Source organism: Furipterus horrens, unplaced genomic scaffold (genome assembly GCF_987537825.1).
Source record: "Furipterus horrens unplaced genomic scaffold, mFurHor1.1.pri manual_scaffold_2, whole genome shotgun sequence".
NCBI classification, from domain to species: domain Eukaryota; kingdom Metazoa; phylum Chordata; class Mammalia; order Chiroptera; family Furipteridae; genus Furipterus; species Furipterus horrens.
In genome coordinates, this window is record NW_028327172.1 from 126230358 (window position 1) to 126250636 (window position 20279).

A 20279-nucleotide genomic window follows, 5' to 3' on the forward strand; every position below is an offset into this window, starting at 1 on the left:
TTCAAGTGCACATGGAATTTTTTCTAGGATAGGCAATATTTTAGGCCACAAAACAAGTCTCAATAAATTTAAGAAGACTGAAATCATGTCAAGCATATTTTCTGATCACAATCACATAAAATTAGAAAGCAATTACAAGTAAACTAAAAAATGCACACACACACACACGTGGAAGCTAAATAACAGGCTACTAAACAATGAGTTGGCAAGAAGATCAAGAAAGATATCAAAGTATACCCTAAGACAAATGAAAATAAAAACACAAATACCCAAACTCTATGGGACACAGACAGAGCAGTTCTAAGAGAGAGAATCATAGCAATACCAGCCTACCACAGGAATCAAGAAAAATCTGAAGTAAACAATCTAAACTTACATCTAAATAAAGTATACAAACAAGACAGAAAAAGCTTAAAGTGAGTAGAAGGAAGAAAATAATAAATGTCAGAGTAAAAATAAACAAAATAGACTTTAAAAAATAGAAAAGATCAATAAAACCAAGAACTAATTTTTTGAATAGATAAATAAAATAGATAAACCTATAGACAGACCTATCAAGAAAAAAAAAGAGAGAGAGAGAGAGGGCCCAAATAAATAAAATTAAAAATGAAAGAGGAGCTATAACAACAGACACCAAAATAATACAAAGAATTATAAGGAAATACTACATACAATTGTCCTACAAATAATTATACACCAAGTAATTGAACACCCTGAAAGAAAATGGATAAATTCCTAGAAACATAGAATCTTCCAAGGTTGAATTAGGAAGAAATAAAATCAGAATAGACTCATAACTATTAATGAAATTGAGTTGGTAATTAGGAAAACATGTAGTAAACAAAAGCTGTGGATCTCTGGCTTCATAGGTAAGTGTTACCAGACATTCCAAGAAGAATTAATACCTATACTTCTCAAACTATTCCAAAAAATTGAAGAGGGAAGACTACCAAACTCATTTTACGATACCAGCATTACCAGACACCAAAACCATAAAAAGACACTACAAGAGAAAAAGAAGAAGAAGAAGAATATTATAGACCAATATTCCTGATGAACAGAAATGCAGAAATTATCAACAAAATATTAGCCTAATTCAGCAATACATTAAAAAGATCCTATACTATGATCAAATGAGATTTATTCCTAGGATGCAAAGTTGGCGCAGTATCTGTAAATCTATGTTTGTGATACAACAAATTATCAAAATAAATAATCAAAATCATATAATCATATCAATAGATATAGAGGAAACACTGACAAATGTTTCTACTAAATGTAGAAACCCTACTCAATAGCACATCCTATAGGGGACATTCACAATGTGTGTTAGTTACTATCCGGAGGCTCTGAAAGAATGGAAGAGTGTGAAAGAACTTTTTAACTTTTTCTAACCCAGTATTGCCTGCAGTGTAAGTATATATATTAACACCCACGGACTGACCACGTTTTTTAAAAAATTAATTAATAAATTTATTTATTTTGGGGGGATCCCCACTCTGTAACAATTCCGCTCTCTCAGACTTAAGACACTTTGTGAGCCACCTGTGAGGGCAGAGGCAGGCAGGCCGCCAGCAGCTGGCAGGGATACCTGGCACGAGAGCATGTGCTTTCTGCTTCATGAACCCCTTCACTGGGGCCGCTGGCCAGGACCAGAGACTGGACATCCGTGGGAGTCCAGCCAAGGCACCTGCAACATCATTCTGGAGAAATTATCCTTGACATGAAGAAAACGTCATTCCTGACCAAGGAAGTGCAGATCGATCTAAGAAGCAACAACAAAAAAGAAGAGTCACAAAAATGGGGAAACAGAGAAACAACTCCCCCCTCATCAAAAGGAAAGAGGAATCCCCAGAAAGAGTGCTAAATAAAATAGAGGAAAGTAAACTCTCAGACATGGAATTAAAAACATGGATTATAGGGAAGCTCAATGAGCTCAGCAAGCTCAAAGAAAACTACAAAAAACTTCAGGGAAATTACTAGGAACTTACTGAGAATTACACCAGCATGAAAAAGGACATAGAAACTATCAGTAAGAGCCAGGAAGAAATGAAGAATACAATTTCTGAATTGAAGAACACAGTAGAGGGAATTAAAAACAGGCTAGAGGAAGCAGAAAATTGAATCAGTGAACTGGAGGAAAACGTAGAAAAAAATTCCCAGACAGTGTAACAAAACGGAAAAAGACTGAAAAAGAATAAAGAGGCTTCGAGAGCTGTAGGAAAACATGAAACATAATAATATCCATATCATAGGAATACCAGAAGAAGAAGAAGAGGAGCAAGGGATAAAAAAACCTGTTTGAAAAAGCAATGACAGAAAACTTCCCTAACTTGATAAGAAAAAAAGTCACACAAGAAAGGAAAGAAAAAAAAAAGAAGTCCAGGAAGGACAGAGGGTCCTAATGAAGATTAACCCAAACAGGTCCACTCCAATACACATCATAATTAAAATGGCAATATTCAAAGACAAAGAGAGAATCCTAAAAGAAGCAAGAGAGAAACAGCTAATAACATACAAGTGTGCTCCAATAAGGCTATCATCATATTTCTCAACAGAAACACTACAAGCCAGAAGGGAATGGCAAAAAATACTTCAATCAATGAAAAACAAAGGCCCACAACCAAGAATATTCTACCCAGAAAGCTCTCATTCAAAATGAAGGGTGAAATAAGGAGTTTCCCAGACAAAAGAAGGCTAAAAGAATACATCTCCACCAAATGAGCATTGCAAGAGATGCTAAAGGGTCTGCTTTAAGAACATGAATAAACAGAGAGAGACAGAGAGGAACACAAGTACAAAGGGGGCAAATTACAATGAATAAGTACCTGTCGGTAATAACCTTAAATGTAACTAGATTAAATGTACCAATCAAAAGACATAGGATAGCTGAATGGATTAGAAAGCATGACCCACATATATGCTGTCTACAAGAGACCCGTCTTAGAACAAAAGACCTACACAGGCTGAAAGTGAAGGGATGGAAAAAAGTATTTCAAGCAAATGGACCTGAAAAAAAGCTGGGGTAGCAATACTTATATCAGACAAAACAGATTTCATAGCAAAGGCCATAAAAAGAGACAAAGAAGGACATTTCATAATATTTAAGGGGGAAATACATCAAGAAGATACTACCCTTTTAAACATATATGCACCCAACATAGGAGCACCCAAATCTGTAAAGAAAATTTTGAAAGACTTCAGGAAGGATATAGACAGCAACACACTCATAGTAAGGGACTTTAACATCCCATTGTCAACAATGGACAGATCTTCAAAGCAAAGAAACACCAAGGATATTGAGGCATTGTACACCACTCTAGATAAAATGGACTTAGTTGATATATATCTAGAACTTTTCACCCCAAAAAGGCAAAATATACATTCTTTTCAAGTGCACATGGAACATTTTCAAAGATAGACTCTATGGCAGGACACAAAACAAGCCTCAAAAATTCAAGAAAATTGAAATTAAATCAAGCATCTTCTCAGATTACAATGACTTGAAACTGGAAATCGACCTCAAGGTAAAAACTCAAAGACATTCAAACTCATGGAGAATGAATAACATGCTATTAAATAATAAATGGGTTAACAATGATATCAAGGAAGAAATAAAAAAGTTTCTGAAACTAATGATAATAACACACAACAACCCAAAACCTATGGGATACAGCAAAAGCAGTCCTGAGAGGAAGGTTCATAGCAATACAGGTCTACCTGAAAAGGATAGAAGAATCTCAAATAAAAAATCTAATGCGACAGCTACAAGAACTAGAGGAACAACAACAAACAAAACCCAGACAAGATGAAGGAAGGAAATCATCAAGATCAGAGCAGAATTAAATGACAGAGACTAAACAAACAATTCAAAAGATCAATAAAACCAGGAGCTGGTTCTTTGAAAAGATAAACAAAATTGAGAAGCATTTAACCAAGCTCATCAAGAAAAAGAGAGAGAGGACACAAATAAGCAAAATCAGAAATGAAAGAGGATAAATCACAACCGATACCACAGAAATGCAAAACTGTATTACAAGAAATTTGACAATCTAGATGAAATGGACAAATTTCCGGAAACATATAATCTTGCAAAACTGAATCAAGAAGAAGCAGAAAGCCTGAACAGACCAATAACAAAGAGTGAAATTGAAGCAGTAATCAAAAAACTCCTGGCACACAAAAGCCCAGGACAGAATGGCTTCACAGGTGAATTTTACAAAACATTTAGGAAAGAACGAACTCCTATCCTCAAACTACTCCAAAAAATTCAAGAAGAAGGAAGACTCCCAAACTCTTTCTATGAAGCCAGTATTACCCTAATTTCAAAACCAGGTCAACACAACAAAGAAAGAAACCTGCAGGCCAATATTGCCGATCAACATAGAAGCTAAAATCCTCAACAAAATATTGGCAAACTAAATCCAGTATCCGAAAAATCCTGAAACACTAATTCAAAAGAACCTATGCACCCCTATGATCATAGCAGCATTATTTACAATATCCAACTGCTGGAAACAACCTAAGTGCCCATCTGTAGATGAGTGGATCAAAAAACTGTGTACATTTACACAATGGAGTACTATGTAGCAGAAAGAAAGAAGAAACTTCTACCATTTGCAACAACATGGATGGAAATAGAGAGAATTATGCTTAGTCAAATAAGCCAGACAATGAAAGAAAAATACCATATGATATCACCTAATAGAGGAGACTAATGAACACAAATGAGCAAAATTGAACCAGAGGCATGTAAACAAGGAGTAGACTAACCATGACAAGGGGGGAGGGGAGAAGGGGAGTAAAAAGGGGAAGAGTCTAGTCAAAGAACAAGTATAAATGACCCATGAACATGGACAAGTGGGTGGGGACTAACTGGCGAGAGGGGTGGGCAGGGTGCAGGGAAGCAATGGGGAAAAGAGTGGGACAACTGTAATAGAAAAACAAAGAAACAAAGAAAAATTTTTAGTGGGGGAAAAATATGAAAGCAAAATAAATTAATGACCAAGCCAGCAAATGCCTCTTCCACCCTGCAAAAAAGCCTCTCGCATGTAGGAAAATGAATAAAAGAAAATGTAAAGTATGGAAATAGAATTTTAGTGAATACTAGAAGGACAATAATTTTCCTTTATACTGTATATTTTTCTCCCTACCTGATCCCACCAGAATTTGGCATTCTGAAGAAGTAATGACATAAGGTTCTTTGCATAAAACTAGTAAGACTAGTTGTTAATAGAGATTATGTTAACCAAGACTTTGACTGAAATGTCATGCCTAAAGGAGGCATGCTTGGGCTCTGGTTGTTACCAAAAAGCCCTGAAGACCTGGGATTGACTTTCAAAGGTAATAAAAGGCCTGGTACATTGGTTGGTTGTGAGGTCCATGGCAATCTTTCCAGGGAAGGGACGAGGGTTGCTTTCCTGAAAGATGGCTAGAAGAAACTTTAAGGCACAATGGAAAACCTGAAGGACTTGGAAAAGACAGGTGCTTACAGGCAAGGCTGAATGACAGGCATGTGGCTCAGCTTCTGTGCCCTGAAGGGCAGACTGAAAGTCACCCTAAAGGTTCGTTGTGTAAGTTCCAGCAAAGCAAATGTAAAGATCATATGTGATCATTTGCTGTTCTTGTTGTGTTTATGCAAACAAACACGATAAATTAAAACTAGACTTACTGCAGTCCCTTTTTAATGACAAGGAGGGTAATCTTAAGGAGAAAAATTACAATTTAAGGAAAATCACAATGCTCAGTGGTAGACTATGAAGTAGTGCAGCTAACTCTCTTTAAAGTTTATTTTCATTTAAAGTTTGTTTTCATTTGAAAGTTAAACTAAGTATGTGACATCATCAAAGATAGTTAATTAACAGGCAAAAAGAATGTCAAATGTCTTGCAACTGGAGGTTTCCCCAATAAGACAGTGTTGCAGATTTAGAGACTGCTTTGTGGGTTATGTTGCGTAAATTAACATGTGTGTTCTGTTTTCATAGGGCATAAGCCTATGATCTCATTACCTGAATGATTGTCTGTATGTATAGGCCTCACTTAATCCTGTCTGCATCACTGCCTCCTGAGACTCAGTGGATTGGCTGAACTAAGTGCCTGGGTTGGTGAAGTATGGGGTGGTCTGTGGACTTCACTTTAAAACTGGTTTCTCTTTTTTATCCTAATGGCTTGGACTGAAAGGGCCCAGAGGTCTGAGAGGGGGGAAACCTAAAATATTCCCCTCAGCCCAAACTAAGTATAGTGGGCAAAAGGGCTTGGACAGGTGTGACATGCCTTGCACACCTTCTTTCAAAGAAGACTTTTTTTTTCCTAATGTGGGACATTGAAAAATTAATCCCTGACTTTTGTCATCTAGTGGTTATGGATTGAGTGATGCTCTTTAACTCTGCTGCCAAAGCTGTTGCCTCAAGAATACAACAAGGATGCCAGCCTGTTAAACCAAGCATGCCATTGTCCGGGGATAGCCAATTGACCTGGAGCCTGTAAGATCCTTCCTCATGTGGGAAGGCCACCCTCCCCTCAACACCCCCACTCTTATTAGGCATTTCTGGACCCAAGGGTAGGTATGACAATGACCATGTTCAGCTTGAAGCAGGTAGAGGAGCACAAGGCCTTTGTCCATTCTCCTTTATAAGATTATAAAGGGTCTAAAGTCAGAGAGGGGGTATTGTTACAGAGCAGAGTTCCCCCCAAAATAAATAAGTAAATTAATTTTTAAAAAGGATTCTTTGGATATAATCCTAGCAATGGAATTGAAGTTCAAAAGGCAGTTACATTTTTAGTTTTTTAAGGAAATTTCAAACTGTTTTCCATAGTGGCTGCACCAATCTGCATTCCCACCAAGAGTGTACTAAGGTTCCCTTTTCTCCACATCCTCGCCAGCACATGTTGTTTGTTGATTTGTTGATGATGGCCATTCTGACTGGTGTGAGGTGGTATCTCATTGTGGTTTTCATTTGCATTTCTCTGATGACTAGTGATGTTGAGCATTCTTTCATATGCCTATGGACCCTCTGTATGTCCTCTTTGGAGAAGTGTTTGTTCAGGTCCTTTGCCCATTTTTTAATTGCATTGTTTGTCTTCTTGGTGTTGAGTTGTATAAGTTTTTTATATATTTTGGAGATCAATCCCTTGTCTGAGGTATCATTGGCAAATATATTCTCCCATAATGTTGGTTTCCTTTTCAACTTGCTGACATTTTCTTTTGCTGAGCAGAAACTCTTCAGTTTGATGTCATCCCATTTGTTTATACTTTCCTTTATTTCCCTTGCCTTAGGAGATATATCAGTGAAAATATTGCTACATGGGATATCTGAAATTTTCCTGCCTATATTTTACTCTAGGACTTTTATGGTGTCACGGCTTACATTTAAGTCTTTGATCCATCTTGAGTTTATTCTGGTGTATGGTGTAAGTTGGTTGATCAAGTTTTTTATAGTTACTTAACCTTTAAACATTTCTTCCATTCAAGGAACAGAGGCAGTGAGTTTTCGGACTTAGACAACCTGGGTTCAAATTTTAATTCAGCTACTTAGCAGTTGTATGACCTTGAGCAAATGATTTAACCTTTTTAAATGTCAGTCATACCATTTCCAAAATGGACATCATAATAATACTATTCTTATACGGTTGTTGGGAAAATTTAAATAACTTTCTACTTAGCATAGTAGAAAGTTCTTAAATTTTTTATAATTATTGTATTGCTGCTATTAGAGATGACTCAGGTGTCTATATTTTAGCTACCCCTAAACAGGATGGTGTTCTTGGGATTTTCCCTTTTGACCCTGACATTCAGAAGTAATAGGTTTGCACAGGTAATGACTCTCCCAACAGGCCTCCCTTCCCATCAGAATCTGTTTCAGATGTGATCTACCACATCAAAGTCTAAAGAAAATCTCACTTGGAGGCAAATTCCAAAGATATATTTATCTGCTGTAGTTCAGTTATCTAACCAAACAAGATTATCTAACAAAGTTACCTTCCTCATAGTTCTGATTTTTCAGTCCTTTTCCCTTCTGTATCTCTCTTTTCTTCTTTGGCTTTTCAGGCCCAGTTCTGCTTTGGTTGATTTCTCCATGTCTCCCCCTCTTTCCTCCATCATCCACTGTGCTCGTTTACCTGGTTATGCTTTACTAACCCACCAGTTCAACAAATATGTAATGGATACCTAAGTAGTTCTTGAATTTATTCATCACTCCAAGAATCCAATTTCAGGACATGACTTTGGCAAAAGGCAGGATCTGAATATTTACATTATACGAGAAAAAAAAAGAAAGAAAAGAAGACAGCTTCTCTGGCAAGCTACGTGGTAAAATAGCTGACATCCGGGAAGCCCTCTGGTGAAGAGAGACTGTGAGCACAGCTGAAAGGAGCCAGAGACCCAGGGACAAAGGTTGAGTTTTTCTATTGCAGGCACACCTCTTTCCCAAATGTTTTCCTGAAAGCTGCTGACAAGAGCTTTGACAAGGACCATCCTCCTGTTGACTGGTAAGCTACGCCCTGTTTTATATTTAACTCCCTCCAGAGCCTGAGGGGCGGGGTGGGGATGCTCTGTTTATAAGGGAGCTGCGACAATTTTCTCTTAATTTTCTCTTCGGGCTTCTTCCTCCTGCTCAGCTCCCCTTCTACCCTACCCCCCCCGTTTCCGCATTTGTCCTTAAGTGGCTGGTGGGAACGTGCAGGGAGAGGGGAAGGCGAGCCAGAGAGAGGTGTGGGAAAAGCGAAATCAGGCCACCAAACCAGGGCATTCCTTCCAATTTAAAAAGGAAGTCTGCTGACGTTAGTTAAATGTTACATCCTTTCGTGTGTAACATTTGACTGGAAACAAAAATGAATTTTGCAGAGGGAGAAGAGTCTAAGAGATACTGCATTAAAACGAAACATGTGGCCATCATCTGTGCGGTGGTGGTGGGTGTAGGTTTGATAGTAGGACTTGCTGTTGGATTGACCAGATCGTGTGACCTCCCAGGAGAAGCCCCTTCCCACAGCCCCTCCACAGTGAGCCCTCCCACGGCGAGCCCTCCCACGGCGAGCCCTCCCACGGCGAGCCCTCCCCAGGACCAGGGGGTCTGCCCTGCCAGTGACGATGAGAATGGAGCCTGGAAGAACTTCAGGCTGCCGGACTTTATCAGCCCGGTGCACTATGATCTGGAGGTGAAGCCCGTGATAGAGGAGGACACCTACACGGGCAGTGTGACCATCGCCATCAACGTGAGCAAGCCCACCCGGCACCTGTGGCTGCACCTCCGGGAGACCAGGATCAGCCAGCTCCCGGTGCTGAAGCGGCCCTCAGGGGCACAGGTGAGAGTCCAGAGGTGCTTCGAGTACAAAAAGCAGGAGTATGTGGTGGTGGAGGCGGAGGAAGAGCTCACACCCACTGGTGGCGAGGGTCTCTACAACCTGACCTTGGAGTTCGCCGGCTGGCTGAACGGCTCGCTCGTGGGATTTTATAGAACGACCTACGTGGAGAAAGGAAAAGTCAAGTAAATATTAATTTTTGCTCTATTTCCCCTAAATATATGTTTGATTTCCATTTCTTTTTCTTTCTTTTTCACTTTCCACCTTTTAATTATTTTGCTGGTCTGATCTTTATCTAAAGTTGTTGTCAGTGCTGCCTGTTCATCTGGGAAACAAAACTTCTTGTCCTGTTGTATTTTCAGTGCCTATCATAAAACTTGAAAGTATTGAGTGAGCTGCACAGAGTGGAAAAAACAAAAAACAAAACAAACACCCTCGGTGTCTTTCATTCCATTAGGAAAAATCATAATGTGCTAAACTCTATCCTTAATATTTAGCATAAACTCAGATTTTTAAAACACATGTATTTGATAAATTTCATTGGTGATATTCTTGAACTCTATTGCAGTCATTTTAAACTGAAACTTTAAAATGCTATTTTAAAGTGAAAGCCAGTACATATCAATTTTAATTTTGACTATGATACTAGAGAAAAGACATCGAGAGAATAAGTAACATTCATGGAATTGTCTTTGTGTCTCCATCTAAAAATGAAGGCAGAACTGTGCCCTTTTATTTCGCACAGCCAGAACCATTTACAGATAAGCTTTCAACAAATTCTCACTGAGTTCACACATGAGTGACAAAACACAGAAAATCTTTGCACTTATTTCCTGTAATGCAATATGCATGCAACATAAAGCTCTGTTAAGGACATAAAAAGATATATAATTAAAGACATAAAAACATTTTTCCTCCCCACAAACTTCCATGTGTGTGTGTGTGTGTGTAAGTGCGTGCTCACGGAGCACAATTTCATTTCCCGAGTCTAGCAAAAATGGTTACTTGCTTTGACTATCAATCCGGGGCTATCATTGGAGCTATGTTGAAGGCATAAACTCAAGGATCTTAAAAAACCTTCACACTGTGGGTGTGGCCCTGTATCAGGGAAGAAGTCTACACCTGAGGAGTCACTGAACTTGAAACTGCTTTGACCTTTGCTTACCTAAATTCTGAACAGGTAAATGATGAAGAAACCTTAGTGTCACAGTTAAGAAATGTGAAACTGGGGTCAGCTCATGAACATCCCTTTTTATGTTGTTTTGAGCATCTTAGAGAGTGTAAAGCAAACCTTTTGGTCAAAATTCTTTCTGTTGTTTGTCAGAGAGACCCAAAGACTAAAATAAAATAAAATGTTTAAATATCCTTATCTTACTGTGTGGTACACTAGTTCATTAGGTAGAAATGCTAGTTTGGAAAAAAAGTATTTGAAGAGATGATGCTCTGTAGTATCAAACAAACTTTTTTTGTTTGCATTTTTCTGTTGATAAAAGTTACGAATGTTGAAAGCATAAAAAATTGTTAAAAAGAAAATTAGTAGAATGTATAAATACTTTCACCATCCAGTGGTAACCTCTTTAACATGTTAATGTAATTCTAAAATTTTTTGAGGTGATCAAAATTGTAATTATATTATTTCTATGTATTTATCTTTATATCTTTTTAAAATATGCTTTATTGATTATGCTGTTACAGTTGTCCCAGTTTCTTTTCCCTTTGTTCCCCTCCACCCAGTGACCCCCTTCCCTCCAGCTGTCCCCCTTGCTTAGTCCATGCCCATTGGTTGTGCATATAGTTCTTCTCAACAGCTTCCTATCTACTCCACTCTCTCCTACTATACTTCTTAATTCCTGTACCATCTCCCTCCCTTTCCCCCTCCCCACTCCCTGCTGACCACCCCCAAAATATTCCCCATATCTATAATCCTTTTCCCACTCTCGTTGCCTACTTAGTTTGCCTTTGTTTCGATTCCTAGCTTCTGTTGTTGGTTGTTGTGATACAGTTTTCATTTTAATGTTCATAGTTTTGATCCCCCTTCTCCTAAACAAGTCCCTTTAACATTTCATATAACAGTGGTTTGGATCAGATGAACTCCTTCAGTTTTACTTAGCCCTGGAAGCACTTTCTCTGTCCTTCTATTCTGAATGACAGCTTCACTGTATAGAGTATTCATGGCTATAGGTTTTTGCTTTTCATTACTTTGAATATTTCTTGCCAGTCTCTACTTGCCTGCAGAGTTTCTTTTGAGAAATCAGCTGATAGTCTTATTGGGACCCCTTTAATTCTTTTCTTCTCTCTTGCTGCTTTTAAGATTCTCTCTTTATCCTTAATTTTTGACATTTTGATTATAATGTGTCTTGCTGTGGTTCTTCTCCCTGGGTCCAGTTTTTTTTTTGGAACTCTCTGTACTTACTGGACCTGTAAGTCTATTTCCTTCCCCAAGTTAGGAAAATTCTGCTTCATTATTTTTTCACATAATTTTTCAATTTCTAGTTCTTCTTCTTCACCTTACGTCAACCTTAAGATTTGAATGTTGGCCCGCTTATAGCTGTCCCATAGGTTTCTGATCCTCTCCTCCTTTTCCTCACTTTTTATTTTCTCTTTCTGTACTGGTTGACTGTTTGTTCCTTCCCTATGTTCTGATTTGTTGATTTGATCCCTCGTTTTCTTTCCCTCACCACTAGTTTCATATGTGCTTTCATTCATTTCAGCAGGGCTATCCTTCATTTCTTCCCCGTCTTGTTTAAGATCCGCTGTTAGGTCTGTAGGCATTTGTATAACTAAACCTCTGCCATTAGATTAGATACTTGCTGTCTGGTCAGCTGCGTGATTGGGATCTCTGTCATAATCACTGCCATCTTGACAGTTTTGTGTTTACCTTTGCTTCCTTGGTGGGGCTGTCACACCTCCTATGCTATAGGGGGCAGAGCCCCATGCACTCGTCACTACCAGGCGATCCTTCTCACCACACTGTGGTGTTTTGTGTGGGGTCGGAGGTCCAAGATGTATTCCTGCCATTCACTCTTCGCTGAGAGACCAGGAGCCTCCTCCTCCATCCCCATGCCCTCTGGCCCTCACTGTCCAAGGCAATGAGGATCTGCCTTCCCCGGTGTTGGAATCACGAGCTGATGGGTTTGGTCTGCAGCTGGGGCTGCTCCCCAGGTGCTTCTCACCTCCTCTTAAATACAGGTGTCTGTGCTTACCGCTGTCCTGCTGCCGTCTCCACAGCTGCCGCGGTTAGCACAGCTTGACCTCTCTGCCCCGGCTTCACCCCTCCTACCCATCTGGATGAGCACCACTTCTTTATAACTTAATATGTTGGACTTCCATGTGGCTTTATTTTCTGGAACTTCTGGTTATTTCTGGTTTTACAGTAGTTGTAGTTCTTCTTTGTTGTGGGGGGAGACAGAGCATTTCAGCCTAGGTCTCCATCTTGGCCAGAAGTTGTCTCCTCATCTTGATAGGTCCTGTGCTTGTTTGCCTCTGCGTTTTAGGTAGAGCCATTGCTCCTGTTATGTTGTAAGGGGCAGAGCCTTAGGGATTCATCAGTACAGGGCGACCTGTTTCACCACGTTGTGGCGCTGTATGTGGGAGAGGGGTCTGAGAGGGAACAATGCCACTTGCCCCTTTTCCAGGCACTTCTCCCACTTTTGTATGGAACCGGCACCCCTGTAGCTGTTGCCCTGGCTGTTGTTCCCAGAGTGGGTGGGTCTGTGGATGTTCCAGGACCATGGGGGCCCTTCAAACAAGCGGACTCTGCTGAGAGACTGGCAGGTTCTGCCTCCGCCCCAACCCCCACTGGTTTGCACAGTCAGAAGCAATGAGGCTTGACTTTCCCCAGCTCTGGAATCATGAGCTGCGTGGTCTGGTGAGGAGCTGGGAACGCCACATCAGGTGTCCCTCCCAACCCTTTAAAACGCGTAACTGTGCTTTCCGCTGGCATGCTGCTGCCACCACCACACCAAGTCCTCTCCACCCTGGTTCTGCCCCTCCTACCTGTCTGGATGAGCACCTCTTCCCCATATCTTTGTTGGACTTCCATGCAACATGATTTTCTGGAACTTCTGGTTGTCTCTAGTTTTGAAGTAGTTGTAATCCCTCTCAGCTGTGGAGGGAGACACAGCATGTCTGTCTATGCCTCCATCTTGCCTAGAAGTTCTATATACCTTTTTAACTTAACATATTATAAGCATTTTTTACCCATTTTTAAATACTTTCAAGAATCCAATTTTAAAAAATGTGCAATGTTCTATTGCATGAATGCACTTTTATTTTGTAAGTTTATTTTATTGATTATGCTGTTACAGTTGTCCCAATTTTCCCTCCTTTCCTCCTTTTGCTTGGGACCCTTCTTCCCTCCAGTAACCACCCCCCCCGCCACGCTGCTAGTTCATGTCCATAAGCCATTCATGTAATTTCTTTGGCTTCACCCTTTCCTATACTATTCTTAACATTCCCTGTCTATTATGTTTCTACCAATTATGCTTCTTCATCCCTGCACCATTTCCTCCTTTCTCCTCCTTCACCCTCGCAGCTGATAACCCTCCAAATGATCTCCATAACTATGATTCTGTTCCTGTTTTTCTTGTTTGCTTAGTTTGTTTTTCAGTTTGTTTGTTTGTTTGTTTTTAGATTCAGTTGTTAGTTGTGAATTTGTTGCCATTTTAATGTTCATAGTTTTGATCATCTTTTTCTTAAGTAAGTCTCTTTAACATTTCATGTAATAATGTCTTGGTGCTGATCAATTCTTTTAGCTTTACCATGTCTGGGAAGCACTTTATCTGTCCTTCCATTCTAAATGACAACTTTGCTGGATAGAGTATCTAGGCTGTAGGACCTTGGTTTTCATCACTTTGAATACTTCTTGCCAGTCCCTTCTTGCCTACAAAGTTTCTTTTGAGAAATCAGTAACTCCTTTGTAGGTAACTCTCTTCTTTTCTCTTGCTGCTTTTAAGATTCTCTTTATCTTTACCTTTGGCATTTTAATTCTCATGTGTCTTGGTGTGGTCCTCTTTGTATCCATCTTGTTTGGGACTCTCTGTGCTTCCTGGACTGTATGTCTATTTTTTTTTTTTTTTTTTTTGCCAAACTAGGGAAGTCTTTTTTCTTTTCTTTTCTTTTTTTTTGCTGCATAAAGCTTTATTGTTTCCATTTGGTCCAATGCACACAGGAGAGGGCTCCAGGGTGGTTAAGGGGGTGTCTAGTCATTTCAGGGAGAGACTCAGGCAAAAGGCAGACGCCAGGGAAATGCAGAGGGGCCCCCTCAAAGGCCTCTGGGCTCCAAAGGAGGCTTCCTTCCTAGTCGTGCTTGAGGGTGAGCCTTTCGAAGAGATACTCGCCCATCCCAGCCTGGGGGCCGGCCAGCCGGCGGATGTCAGTCAGGTGGTCGCCCATCTTCTTGATGATCTTCACCTCCTCATCCAGGAAATGGTTCTCCAGGAAGTCACAGAGATGAGGGTCTATGCGGGCAGAACCCAGGGCATGAAAATCCAAAAGGGCCTGGTCCAGGTTCTTCTCCAAGGCCAAGGCGGCTTCCATGGCGTCCTGGGTTTTACCCTACTCATCTTGGGGAGGCTTCACCATGTCCCGGAAGAGAATGCGGCCTCCGCGCTGGTTTTGCAGCTTTAAGAGACACTCGGCGCCCTCGCGCTTCTCCTCGGCCAACTCTCGGAAAAAGTGCCCCACGCCGGGCAGAGCCACATCGTCCCGGTCGAAAAAGAAGCCCAGAGAGAGGTAGGTGTAGGAGGCCCGCTGATGCAGGTTGGCCAGGCGGTTGACGGCGGCCTCCACCTCAGTGGAATAATTCTGACGAACTTGGGAGGTCATGGTCATTCAGCAATGAAGATTTAAGGTCAAAAAAACGGTGTTGGCTCGTCTCGGAGGCTGAGGATCACTGAGGTGGTTCCAAAGATGGTGACTAAAAAAGATGGAGGATACTTGAAAAGAAAACGCGACCCTAGGTCTGTTCCGTTCAAACCCTGTTGAAGCAAGAGACAGATCCCAGGACCGCGGAGAGTACTGTCCGCGGAGGGAAGTCTTTTTTCATTATTTTTTCAAATAAGTTTTCAATTTCTTCCTCTTCCTCTTCTCCTCCTGTGATTCCCAGAGGTTCCCTAAGCCTGTTCTCTGTTTTTTGTATTCTTGTTTTTTCTTTTTGTTCTGGTTAAATGTGTATTTCTTCCTTTTGTTCCAAATCATTGATTTGAATCTGAACGTCTTTCCTTTCACTGTTGGTTCCCTGTGTATTTTTCTTTATTTCACTTTGTGCAACCTTCATTTCTTCTTTTATTTTTTTGCTGTACTCTGTGAGTTCTTTGAGCATCCTTATCACCAGTGTGTTGAACTCTTCATCTGATAGGTTGGCTGTCTCTATTTCATTTAGTTATTTTTCTGGAATTTAGTTCTGTTCTTTCATTTGGGCCATATTTCTTTGCCTCCTCAACTTGGCAGCCTTCCTGTGTTTGTTTCTTGTAATAGGTAGAGCTGCTTTTACTCCATGTCTTAGTAGCGTGGCCTATATAGCAAAGGTATCCGTAAATTGTGTGGGGCGGAGCCTTAGGTAATTGCTAGGGCAGGGCCACCCACCTTGCTGTTCTGTGGCTCTGTTTGTGGTAAGGAGCTCAGAGAGGAGACAATGCTGCTATCTGTCTTCTGGCATTTTGCCTGGTTCTTGGCCCATTTCCAGTTACTTCACCCACTTCCTGTATGTGATTGGTGCCATTCCTGTTGCTGTCCTGGGGTTTGAGTATATTTTAGGACCATATGGGCCCTTTAAGCAGTGAAAATCTGGCAGTTTCTTCCATTACCTCAACCTCCACTAGTTTTTACAGCCAGAAGTAATGAGGGTTTATCTTCTTGGTGCTGGAACCCTGGGCTGTGCTGTCTGGCCTGGGGCTGGGATTGCTCACTCCCAGGTTATCCCTCCTGATTTTTATCCACCACACATGAATGTAGGACTGTCCCACTGCAGTCATGTGTCTGAGCCCCACCACCTCTCTGCCCCAACTCTGTGACTCCGCCTCTCCTACCCGTCTGGATGAATGTGGCTTCTTTAAATCCTTGGTTGTTGGACTTCCTTTTAGCTCTATTTTCTGAAAGTTCTGGTTGTTATTTATTTTTGAGATCCGGTTGTAATTCTTTCTGTGGTTGAGTGAGGAGGCAAAGTGTGCTACACCTGTGCCTCCATCTTGACTGGAAGTTGCACTTTTATTTTTTAAAACCAATTCCCTAATGGACATTTGAGTGCTTCCATTATTTTATTACTATATATGTCAGAACAAAACACTTATAAGTACATTGTTAAGTGTATATCTGCTTATTTCCTTTGTTAGGATATAAAGGGTATGAATATATCCAGAAATTTGTAACATTTATTTTGTTTATTTATTTCATAAATAATATACATTCACTGCAGAAAACTTGGGAGCCAGGGAACATTATAAGAAAAAATAAAAATGCATTTGTAAGTCCATAACTCAAGTATAGTCTTTGTTAACTTTTAGGCAGATATTCTTCTAGTATTTTTTACATACTATTACATACTATTGTGTAACATGCTTTTAGGATATATCAACACTTTCACATCTCATTTGGTATTCTTCCAAAAATAATTTAATGGTTACATGATAATTCATTGTATGAATCTAATGTAATTTATTCAATTTTTCCATTAAACCTGGGCATTAAAGTTGCTTCTACATTTTTACTAAAAAACACCTATAAAAACTTAACGAACATCTCTGTAATAAACTATGTATAATATTTTCTAATATTTCTTTAGGAAAGTAGTCCAAACTACATATGTATGAATGCATACACACATGTATTTTATATACATATATGCATATATATCATGTGCATGCATATGTGTATGTATGTGTGTGTGTCTTCAAACTGACTTTCAAAAAGTATGTCCCAAATTAGATTTCCACCAACAACAAATGAAAGTACTTATTTCTCTGAGCCACATTAACACTAAAATGTGTTTTAAAGTGTCCCATTAATAAATTTCTGTTACATACTTTACAAATTTTAAAAAGCACTCTTTACGAAAATATATATTATTTACTCTGATTCTTTGGGTTATTTAACTGCACCAGGTAATTTTACCATAAAATATATATGTGTGAGCTGGCATTCTGAAACTCAGCTGTCTCAATTGTTGATCAAAAAATACTATGCAACAGTAAGATTGGCAAGGAAGGCCTGTGCTCAGTTAGGTCCTCAGGGAGGGCTGGTCTTCTCATTTGTCTGTTTTCGCTGGTAGCTTTTGAGGCTCTCACATTACACAGGATGTTGCCAGTTCTGCTCTGCACACACGCTTTGGAATAGTTCTGGCACATACTCAATAACTTCATTTAAGATAAATGGAATACTTTTGGTTTTGCTTGTTATGAAATATTTCAAGCGTATGAGAAAATGCATTTTTTAAGCCTTTGGACAATGCAGGCCTCTAGGAATACCCATCCACAATGTCCATATAAGGATCATAAGAGTGTATTCACTGGAGCACCACCATTCTTTTACATTACACAGTAAGCTTTGTAATACTCGATGCTCACACAATTTAAAATTCCATTATAGTAATAGATTTTCAGTATGCAACCAAAATTCTATTCTCTGATTTTTTTGCCTTAATGTAAAATTTAATTCCAGGATTAAGTATTAGCAGTTTGGGATATTATTGTTGCAACCATAATGCAAACTAAACTCAACTGCACTCATTTGTAACCAAAATTACTTGATTTCTGCAAATATAACATGGACTTGAACACCACAAGGGAGACAAGTATCTAAGCCTCTTTCCTTCAAGATTGTGAAATAAAAGAAAGTAGTAGAAGGAGGTGGCGCCAGCTTAGAGTTAGTAACAGTCTCCACATAATGTTTCTGGGGACAGACTTGTAGTGAGGCTTAGGAGGACAAAGTCAGGAAAACTTAAAAGTCACTTTTCATGCTCTGTGGTCTGTTTCTTAAGGTCTGAGGAGAACCACTTAAAAGGATTGGAAGCTTTGAAATGTTTTCCTGCCCACACCACCAGTTGTTCTTTTCCCAGACAGAGTCCCTCTACTCAAATCTCCAAAACATATAACAATATTTTTTCTCTCTCCCAGGTTCAGCATTTCTTTTTCAGCATTTGAACTGCTCTTACATGGCATTTCCCAAAGTATGTTCCACAGAGCTCTAGCTGCATGGGATATTAATAGATTTTGCCAGGAGAAAACAGGGGAGGGATTCTGTTGCCAAATTAGGTTGGGCAATAATATTAAATACAGTATGATTTTTTAATGGTGGAAATTTTCAGAGACTTATATGACAAAGTCTGATATGAATTTCCAGAGACAGCCATAGCTGCCATTTCCCAAAATTATTTGAGTGTGGACCCTTCTATGGATCTCTAAGAGGATGCTGAGTCTCTCTTGTTCACTGCCTAGCACGCAGTGGGCACTAAAACATTATTGAATGGATATATAGAAACAGTTTCGCACAGGCCCTTACACCCTAACATCCTCAGGCACAAGCTGGGACAGGCCACATTGCTATAGCCCCTTTCCCATGAAGAAGTTTAACTTCTACCAATGACGTCTCTACTGTCCAACTCAGTCAGGGTGAAATACTTCCCTTGGTTTCTTTTCTACTTGTCTCATTGAAGAGAAATTGAGTTGGTACTTTTTTTTTTTTTTAAACAGTTTATATTTTAAGGACTGAGAATATTGGAATTGACAGAAATCACAAAACTTTAAAAGGGGGACAGATGGTTTCTAGTTTGAGTTTTCTGGGGTGTTCTTTGTAACATTGGTAGGATTAACACTGAATTTTGATATTATGGTGGGACTTTACTAACCAGATGAGAAGCAGGCAAAAAGGAAAGGCACTGAGTCAGAGAAGCAGAATGGGAAAATAAAATTAGTTTGTGGAAGAGGTTTATATGAAGAGGCTAGCCAGAGAGAACCCTGGGAAACTCATAAGAAAGAAAAGGAAGAATAGCTAATGACAGGCATTATAAAGGGAGAATTAACTGGTGACTGTTTAGATGTAGATGCTGAAGGGAAGAGACAAATTCATACTTGGGTATATGGGAGGTATTACAATGGCCCAGCAGAGGGAAGATGAAGAACAGGTAGGATGGTGGTTTCAAGATAGACAGAAGAGGAGATGATGGGGGAAGAGAGTTTGGAGGTGAGGGAGTCAGAATTTGCAAACTGATTCACTATGCATAGGTTTAAGTTAAAGTTATAGGTCTAGGATGCCCCAAATACTTAGTCTGAGAAATAGCTCACACGTTTAATTGGAAATAGAAGAGAAGAACCAGGTTTAGGAGAGAAGGTAATAAGTTCAGTGTCAGACATGTTGAATGCCTGTAAGACATCTAGGAAGAGATACCTAGAAGGCATTTGCAAAGTAAGTATGAAGCGCAAGATTAAGGTGTGATAAAGATTTAGGAGTTAAGTGAAAATATGGTAAAAAAACAAATCAGTGTGATGTTCTTAGTGAAATGTGTGTGTGTGTGTGTGATATATTCTCACATGCATGGGCATGTATACTCATTTGTAATTTTGATCTTGAAATTTTAGTTGTAAGTCAGTTTATTCATTATATTCTTAGATTAATATGTTGAGCTATTAGCATACTCATTATCAATTAAGAATCAATTTTTGGTCTTGTTTACTTGTTGCAGGAGGCTAATAATTCACATTATTTTAGAAACAAGGAAATAAAAATGATTTTACTTGACTTTGAATGTTTTCTACATAGGAAACAACAATTGAAAAATAAACTTAAATAATTAATGGGTTCATTCAAACCACTAAAAGCATGTTGGAATCTGAATAAAGCTAAATGGGTTGTATTGCACTGATGAGCCTCCCTGCTTAAAGCTGTGCTTTAGTCTGCACACTCAGCAACTGTGGCTGCCTCACTTGCATTAGAAGCCTTTTGTTTAAGGTTTTCACCCCGACCTTGTTATTTATTTTGCTGGATCAAGT

At 39.5% G+C, this 20279-nt stretch overlaps 1 protein-coding gene across 1 annotated transcript in view; it reads left to right on the forward strand.

Annotated features, from left to right (window-relative positions):
• Positions 1–8586: 8586 nt before the first annotated feature.
• Positions 8587–20279, forward strand: part of ENPEP (glutamyl aminopeptidase) — a 93817-nt gene continuing 82124 nt past the window's right edge. The window contains exon 1 of the mRNA XM_090266420.1: positions 8587–9482. Coding sequence (XP_090122546.1) covers positions 8830–9482 — 653 coding nt within the window. The 5' untranslated portion in view covers positions 8587–8829. The remainder of the gene's footprint in view (positions 9483–20279) is intronic.